Below are 8,997 nucleotides of genomic sequence, written 5' to 3'. Positions count from 1 at the left end.
TACCTCATTTAGATACCAACTTGTCTCTGGGTGACATTACACCATACTGAATGTGTGGGGTAGCAGCATTGTTTTATGCCAGAAACGAATACAGCCCTTTCTTCAACTTACACAAAACAGCATGGAAAAAGCACATCTCACAAAGCTTACTTAACATGAGTTTTAAAGATCTTGTGACACTGGTGCTTTCTAGTTTGACTTGGAATCTGTGACTTTCTCTTAATGCTCTTACTAGTGCTAAAATGCTGTCTATTTTCTCTGTTCAATATAGCTGAATGCAACATCCATACTTCTCCTTCCCCTGGTATCCAAGTAAGACATGTTTATACTTGTATTGGGTCTAGCTGAGATGGAGTTAATTTTAAGTCGTAAGTGTTGGTAAGAAGGGATTTCAGTAATGAGAATTAAATACGATGGGATGGTTAGAAGATATATGTATATGTATGTGTGTATTAAATTATGTGGGACCTGAGCATGACGCAAATGGTATGGAATAAGGGGTGGAGATTGTATTGGGTCTAGCTGAGATGGAGTTAATTTTCCCCACAGCAGCCCTCGTAGTGCTGTGCTCTGTATCGGTAGCTAGAACAGTGTTGATAACACACCAGGGTTTTGGCTACTGCTGAGCAGTGCTCCCACAGCATCAAGGCTGTCTCTCCAACATTGCCCCTCCCCACCAGTAGGCTGGGGGTGGGCAAGATCTTGGGAGGGGACAGATCCAGGACAGCTGACCCAAACTGACCAAAGGGGTATTCCATACCATATGACGTCTGCTCAGTATAAAAGCTAGGGGGAGGAGGAGGAAGTGGGGGGCATTCATTTGTTTACATTTGTCTTCCGGAGCAACCACTATGCGTACTGAAACCCTGCTTCCTGGGAAGTGGCCGAACATCGCCTGCTGATGGGAAGTAGAGAATAAAATCTTTTGTTTTCCTTTGCTTTCGCGCGCAACCTTTGCTTCTGCTTTATTAAACTGCCCTTATCTCGACCTACGAGCCTTTCGTTTTATTTTCTCCCCCTGTCCAGTTGAGGAGGGGGAGTGATAGAGCGGCTTTGGTGGGCACCTGGCATCCAGCCAGGGTCAACCCACTACAGTCCTCCATCAGCTACTAAGCATTTCTCACCAATAAAACAGTCAACTACCCTAACTAACAAACATAGGGGAAATGAAGTCTCTACAACACCTCTGCTTGTAAACTGTAAGTATCCTTCTGCCTTACTGTTAATAATTATTTTGTGAACTGTAAGTTAGATGCTTGCCAGATTTTTCCTATTTTTCTTTGGTCTTGTAATGAACTTTAATATGGGAAGAAAACATTGAGATAATCTTGTCTAATTTCACATGGTTCCAACCATAAAATAGTAACCCACCTGCTGTATTGAATTCATGACAAGCATTATTTTCCAGAAAGGATCCAATTATTGATTTAAAAACCAGAGATAAAGATTTTTCTGATCCTTTCTAAGCTTTAAGTCAATGTGCTTGATATAATTGTTTTTAGAACTTGTGTAGCTTGTAAAATTTATTAAAATTAGATGATTGGTAAGTGCTACAGACTACTGCAAATGTCATGATTGTCACAGATCTCGAAAGTCAAGAAGGCACTGTTTATGTGTGGGTTTTTTTAATTCTTAATTTTCAAGCATTTTCTCTATAAATTACTTCTCTGTAATTTACTTCATCTATAAACTTACTTCCTCTATAAATTACTTTTAAATCTTGAGCGTGCATCTTAAACTAAGCAAGTCCAATGCTTTAAAAAAAAAAACCCAAAAAAAAACCCAAAACCAAAACCAAAAAACCCCAAAAAACCCCAAAACAAAAAAACCCAACTGTTTGCATGGGAAAAACGAATCTGGAACTGCAACATAGGCCTTTGAACAAAATACTCAGTCTTTCTGAAAAAAAATCAAACTTTCATGCAGTGAATAGGAAGAGGACAGTGAACATTTACATATTATGTAATCATTAGCTAATTGTCTTATTACACAAATTGGATAATTTATTATATATTCCCTTCTGAGTACCTTTCAGACCTGCCCCAAGTTGTAATTATCAAAACCATGCACCTACGCAGAGTTTACTGTGGGATCAGAGATTTTTTTTCTTCATAACTCCTTAAGAATTACCTTTTTCTTCTCCTGTAGATGTCATGTTGTATATACTTTTGTAATGTCTGATCTGTTCCACATTGTAGTGAGCGAGAATCATGCTAGGGGCTTCATTGAGCAGCATGACAGGTCTCCTGATAGCATGTGATCTCTTCACATTATAAATGTCATTTTTAAACTACACAGCCTTAATTTATCAAATGAAAATAAGCATTTTTTGATAAATGTTCTTAATGTGATCTTGGGTTGCTGACCAAACAGCAGAGAAGACAGCATGTTGCCTTGTAAAGAGTCAGTGTAGGACTGACTAGTATGATTTATACATTGATTAAAAAATTACCAAAACCTATGAAACTCTTTGGAAACTTTTCAGTTTTTAAGATGGTGATTCCATTTCAGAGTATAAGGTGAAATCTGTCTACACTCTCAAATCCAAGTTCTGTACAGCTCAAGCCAGTGGACATGTTGTGCCCAGTTCCAAATAGAGCAGAATGGAAATTGATGTGCTTATCATATGCTTTTGCTTCCCTTCTTGCAGCTTTATCAGTTCATCAGCTGGCTGCTCAGGGAGAAATGTTATATCTGGCCACACGTATTGAACAAGGTGAGACTGAGGGAGGTTAAATGCCTTTCTTTTTTCCTTTGGGGCATTTATACCCTGTTGTGCTTGACGTTTTCCCCAAATCTGCATTAAAAAAAAAACCAACCTCCAAATCTGGTACAAATTGAAGGATATTTGAGATATCTGTTCTTTGCGGATGTGAACTATTGTTTTACATGAGTCTTTTATTCACTCATTGCTATGATTTGGTTTTTAAATGAAACATTAGCATTAATGGGAGTTGTAGGTAAATCCCTTCCTCCCCCTGGTCCCCAGCTATATAGGTAACCCATGGAAATGAGGGAGGAGAATCTGTTAGTTCTATCAGAAGAGTTAAACTTCTTTTTTTAAATTATCTTTATAATTTAAAACACGTTCCTATTAATGGTGCCTTTCTGATTCTATTTAATCAATCAACATATAGAGCTATATGTTGGTAATTTGAGCCATGGATCACACCTGCAATATAACAGTGCTACTCAGAATGAGTTGTGTGATATTCTTCATTGTGACAGTTGTGTGTCCATAATACATATACAAAATTTCAAATCTACATAACATATTGAGCTGAGTACTGTTAATAGTATATTCTTATTGTACTATTAGTAATCAGCCTTGCTTTCAGTGCATCTTTGTTGAAATGTTTACTGGAAAGCAGGTAATGAGTAGCCAAGTCTATATACTTTGTAATGAGTTGTGTATATGGAAAACAAATCAATCCTGAAATGTCAGTGAGGGTTAAAAATGCTTATTATGGTGCTATGATAAGCATGGGATTTTTTAAAATATTTAGATATAAAAAAATTAATTCCAACTCAACTATTTCAGTCAGCCACTTGTTAAAAAAAAAAATTATTTTTCCTTCTTCCAGCTGCACTAGAAGTAGACCTTAATTGTTTCCACAAAACACTATATTGATTACATGAACTTTGGGGTGAATGGAGTTATACTATCTATATTGGTTTACAAGCTAATTCTTTACAAGATTGTATGGCTCACTCTATTGAAAAAAGCACTTTCTAGAGTATAATACAGAATGTATTTCTTTATTTTTCAAGCAGCCCTTCTCTTCTTTCCAAAGATAAAGCCCAGATTACAGACAACTTGTAACATTTCTGAGTAAAAGCAGAGCTTGATTTATAGAGCTTAAAAAAAAAAACCAAACCAAAAAACCACCAAACCCCTAAATTTTACTTTGGTCAGTTGGATTTTTTTTAAATTTTTTTTTCTTGGACAAGGATATTTGCATCACCACTGGGACAAAATTTTGTTTTTAAAGTTAAAATGAGAATGACTTTTAGGTACTGGTATATCAGTCCATTCACAGTGGATATGTCAATGCATTTTACCAGCTCATACAGTGCATCAGTGAAAGGGATTACTAAATTGTATATTTTTCTTTAAACAGAAAATGTAATCAATCATAAGGATGAAGAAGGATTTACTCCTCTGATGTGGACTGCAGCTCATGGGCAGATAGCAGTAGTGGAATTTCTCCTCCAGAATGTAAGGAAAAGACCATGCTTCATTTTAAATGTCTTGGTTTACTTTTTAGTTCGTTTTGCCTTCCTAAGTTTGTCAATGCTGCTATACATTTAAAAGTTTTAAAGTTAAGTTCTGTATAAAATTTCACTTTAAAAAAGCGTGGTTCATTTGATTTTTTTTTTATTATTATTTCAGGGTGCAGATCCTCAGATTTTGGGGAAAGGGCGTGAAAGTGCCCTCTCACTGGCTTGCAGTAAAGGATACACAGATATTGTCAAAATGTTGCTTGACCGTGGAGTTGATGTCAATAAGTATGACTGGGTAAGTCTCTAGCTTGAATTTACATCAGAGTGTGCTTTGGTCAGAAATTTGAAACAGGGCACAGCACTGGCTTGGGTTTGAAAATTGTTCTACTTCTGAAATATCTGAGATTTTCAAAACTTGCATAGGATGCTCTTTGACAGCATAAGAGAAATTGGCCCTACTAGTTCTGACTTCTTGGTTAAAAAGAGAGTGAGAGTAACGCTGAGCCCTTATTAGAAGGGTGAGCTTACAGTCTAAACAGTAGACAAAAAAAGATGGAAGTTGGGAAGAACCAAAACTGAGAACCTGATTTTTATAAAACCTGTGTAGTATCTTGCTGATACATAGAAGTATACTGGTGTGTTAAGGAATTACAATTGCAGACTACTCAATCATTAAGCATCTAATGCTTTTCCCTGCTTTTGCAGAATGGAGGCACACCTCTACTATATGCAGTGCATGGGAACTGTGTGAAATGTGTAAAAATTCTTCTTGGTAAGTAGACTGTCCAAACTGAATTATCAGTAATGATGTACTATCAGTTCTTATTGTCAGAAATGTGAGTTTGTTTCTTTTCCTATTTTACACAGAAAGTGGTGCTGATCCAACTATTGAAACAGATGCTGGCTATAATTCCATGGATTTGGCTGTAGCCTTGGGCTATCGGAGTGGTGAGTATTGCAAATCATAGAATATCTCGAGTTGGAAGGGACCCATAAGGATCATCGAGTCCAACTCCCTGCTCCTCGCAGGACTACCTAACACTAAACCATATGACTAAGAGTATCGTCCAGATGCTCCTTGAACTCTGACAGGCTTGGTGCCGTGACCGCTTCCCTGGGGAGCCTGTTCCAGTGACCGACCACCCTCTCAGTGAAGAACCTTTTCCTAATGTCCAATCTGAACTTCCCCTGATGCAGCTCCATTCCATTTCCTCATGTCCTATCGCTGGTGTCCTGGTTTTGGCTGGGACAGAGTTAACTCTCTTCTTAGTAGCTGGTACAGTGCTGGGTTTTGAATTTAGTGTGAGAACAATGTTGATAACACTCTGATGTTTTAGTTGTTGCTCAGTAGCGCTTATCTTAAGCCAAGGACTTCTCAGTTTCCCATGCTCTGCCAGCAAGCAGGTGTGCAAGAAGCTGGGAGGGAGCATAGCCAGGGCAGCTGACCTGAACTAGCCAAAGGGATATTCCATACCATAGAATGTCATGCCCAGTATATAAACAGGGGGGAGTTGGCCAGGAGGCGTGGATCGCTGCTGGGGCATTGGTCAGTGGGTGGTGAGCAATTGCTATTATATAGCTATAGTATTATATTTTAGCTATTAAACTGTTCTTATCTCAACCCACGAGTTCTGCCTTCTTTCCCGATTCTCCTCCCCATCCCACCGGGAGCAGGGGTGGGGGGGACGGGGAGTGAGTGAGCGGCTGCGTGGTGCTTGGCTGCTGGCTGGGGTTAAACCACGACAGTCCTGACAGCTGATCACCAGAGAGAGGAGATGAGCACCTTCCCCTCTGCTGCCCCTCTTGAGGAAGTTGTAGACTGCAATGAGGTCACCCCTCAGCCTTCTCTTCTCCAAGCTGAACAAGCCAAGTGACCTCAGCTGCTCCTCCTAAGTCTTGCCCTCAAGACCTTTCACCATCTTGGTCACCCTCCTCTGGACACACTCTAATAGTTTGATGGCCTTCTTATATTGAGGCACCCAAAACTGCACACAGTACTCGAGGTGGGGCCACACCAGTGCAGTGTAGAGTGGGACAATCACCTCCCTCGACTGGCTAGCTATGCTGTGCTTGATGCACCCCAGGACACGGTTGGCCCTTTTGGCTGCCAGAGCACACTGTTGACTCATATATTCAACTTGCCATCAACCCAAACCCCCAGATCTCTTTCCACAGGGCTGTTCTCCAGCCTCTCCTCCTCCAATTTGTACATATACCCAGGATTACCCCGTCCCAGGTGGAGAATCCGGCACTTGCTCTTGTTAAATTTCACATGGTTGGTGATTGCCCAGCTCTCTAGTCTATCCAGATCTCTCTGTAAGGCCTCTCTACCCTCGAGGGAGTCCACGGCTCCTCCTAGTTTAGTATCTGTCGTGGTTTAACCCCAGTCACCAACTCAGCACCACGCAGCCGTTTCCCCCTCCCCCTCCCAGTGGGGTGAGGAGGAGGAAAGCAAAGGAAAAAAAAAGTAAAACTCGTGGGTTGAGATAAGAACAGTTTAATAACTAAAGTAAAATATAATACTAACAATAGTAATAATGAAATATAATGATAATAGTAATAAAAAGGAATGCAACAAAAAGAAGGGGGGGGGAGGAAAAAAACCAGTGATGCACAATGCAATTGCTCACCACCCGCTGACCGATGCCCAGTTAGTTCCCGAACCGCGATCCGCGCCTTCCGGGCAGCTCCCCCCTGTTTATATACTGGGCATGATGTTCCATTGTATGGAATACCCCTTTGGCTAGTTCAGGTCAGCTGTCCCGGCTCTGCTCCCTCCCAGCTTCTTGCACACCTGCTTGCTGGCAGAGCATGGGAAACTGAAAAGTCCTTGGCTTAAGATAAGCGCTACTTAGCAACAACTAAAATATCAGAGTGTTATCAACAGTATTCTCACACTAAATCCAAAACACAGCACTGTACCAGCTACTAAAAAGAAAGTTAACTCTGTCCCAGCCGAAACCAGGACAGTATCATTGGCAAACTTACTTAACGTACATTCGATTCCTGCGTCCGGATCATTTATAAAAACATTAAAGAGCACTGGCCCTAAAATTGAGCCCTGGGGAACCCCACTGGTGACTGGCCGCCAGCCTGATGTAACCCCATTTACCATAACTCTCTGAGCCCGACCTGTCAGCCAGTTGCTCACCCAATGTATTATGGACTTGTCTAGCTCTGTGCTGGACATTTTGTCCAGAAGGATACTGTGAGAGACAGTATCAAAAGCTTTGCTAAAATCCAAAAACCCCACATTTACTGGCCTCCCTTGGTCAACTAGATGAGTGACCTTGTCATAAAAGGAAATTAAGTTAGTTAAGCAGGACTTTCACCTCATGAACCCGTGCTGGCTATGACCAATGACTGCATTGTCTCTCAAGTGTTTTTCAATAACTCCCAGAATGACCTTCTCCATAATTTTACCAGGCACTGAAGTGAGACTGACAGGCCTATAATTACCTGGGTCTTCCTTGTTATCCTTCTTGAAAATTGGGACAACATTTGCCAGCTTCCATTCAACTGGGACCTCTCCAGACTCCCAAGACTGTTGAAAAATAATGGAGAGAGGTCCCACGATGACATTGGCCAGCTCTTTCAGTACCCTGGGATGAATCCCATTCAGCCCCATAGACTTATGCGCATCCAGCTGGAGCAGCAAGTCTCAAACAAGTTCAGAGTCAGCTGGGAGTTTCATCTCCCCAGTCACGGTCTTCCAACACAGGTCTCCAGGGGTCCCAGGGCCCATCATCGGTGTTAGACAGAGGCAAAGAAGGCATTAAACATCTCTGCTTTGTCTATGTCCCTATTTGTGAGGTGACCGACCTCATCAAGTAATGGACCAATGTTATCTCTGATCCTCCTTTTGCTGTTAACATATTTTAAAAAGCCCTTTTTGTTGTCCTTCACAGTGCTGGCCAGCTTGAACTCTAATTGAGCTTTGGCCACACAAATTTTCTCCCTACAGTGGCGAACAGCATCTCTGTAGTCCTCCCATGTTGCCTGTCCTTGCTTCCAATGTCTGTACACTTTCCTTTTCTGTCTAAGTTCTAGAAGAAGATCCCTGCTCAGCCAAGCTGACCTTCTGCCCCACTTGCTTGACTTCTGACACTTTGGAATTGCCTGCTCCTGTGCTCTTAAGAGATGGCTCTTAAAAAGTGACCAGCATTCATGGACCCCAATACCTTCAAAAGCAGATTCCCAGGGGACCTTACTTAACTAGCTCCTTCAGCTGCCTGAAGTCTGTTCTCCCCATATCCAGGGTTGAAGTTTTGCTGGCAGTTTTTCTCCTATCATTGTCAACGATTTGAAACTCGACTACTTCATGGTCACTGTGACCAAGACAGCCACCAATCACCACTTTGCCCACGAGTCCCTCTCTGTTTACAAATAACAAATCGAGGAGGGCACCTTTCCTAGTCGGCTCCCTTAGTACCTGCACCAAGAAGTTATCTTTGATGTGCTTCAGGAATTTCCTGGACTTGTTTGTGTCCACTGTATGATGTTCCCAGTTGACGTCTGGGAAGTTAAAATCACCCATTCTTTGATTTTTATTTTTACTGCTCCTTGTTTATGTAGCTGCGCTAATGGCCTAGTAGAGTTTTTGCAGCTGTAAGAAGGTACCTGTCTTAAAAGTCTTATACGCTGTCCTGGTTTCGGCTGGGATAGAGTTAATTTTCTTTTTAGTAGCTGGTACAGTGCTGTGTTTTGGATTTAGTGTGAGAATGATGTTGATAACACTCCGATGTTTTAGTTGTTGCTAAGTAGGGCTTATCT

The 8,997-nt window shown here is 41.2% G+C and overlaps 1 protein-coding gene across 1 annotated transcript; it reads left to right on the top strand.

The window, feature by feature from the left end:
• Positions 1–1,155: 1,155 nt before the first annotated feature.
• Positions 1,156–8,303, top strand: LOC127027914 (ankyrin repeat family A protein 2-like; the record flags this gene model as incomplete). Its single annotated transcript, XM_050913770.1, has 7 exons — positions 1,156–1,199; positions 2,651–2,716; positions 4,122–4,219; positions 4,394–4,519; positions 4,930–4,996; positions 5,092–5,172; positions 8,269–8,303. Coding segments are annotated over exons 2-7 (438 nt in total), but the record flags the coding sequence as incomplete, so codon positions are not given.
• Positions 8,304–8,997: the final 694 nt, after the last annotated feature.

This window comes from Gymnogyps californianus, unplaced genomic scaffold, assembly GCF_018139145.2.
Source record: "Gymnogyps californianus isolate 813 unplaced genomic scaffold, ASM1813914v2 HiC_scaffold_105, whole genome shotgun sequence".
NCBI lineage: Eukaryota > Metazoa > Chordata > Aves > Accipitriformes > Cathartidae > Gymnogyps > Gymnogyps californianus.
The sequence above is the reverse complement of the archived record's forward strand: the minus strand, read 5'-3'. Positions and strand labels throughout refer to the sequence as shown.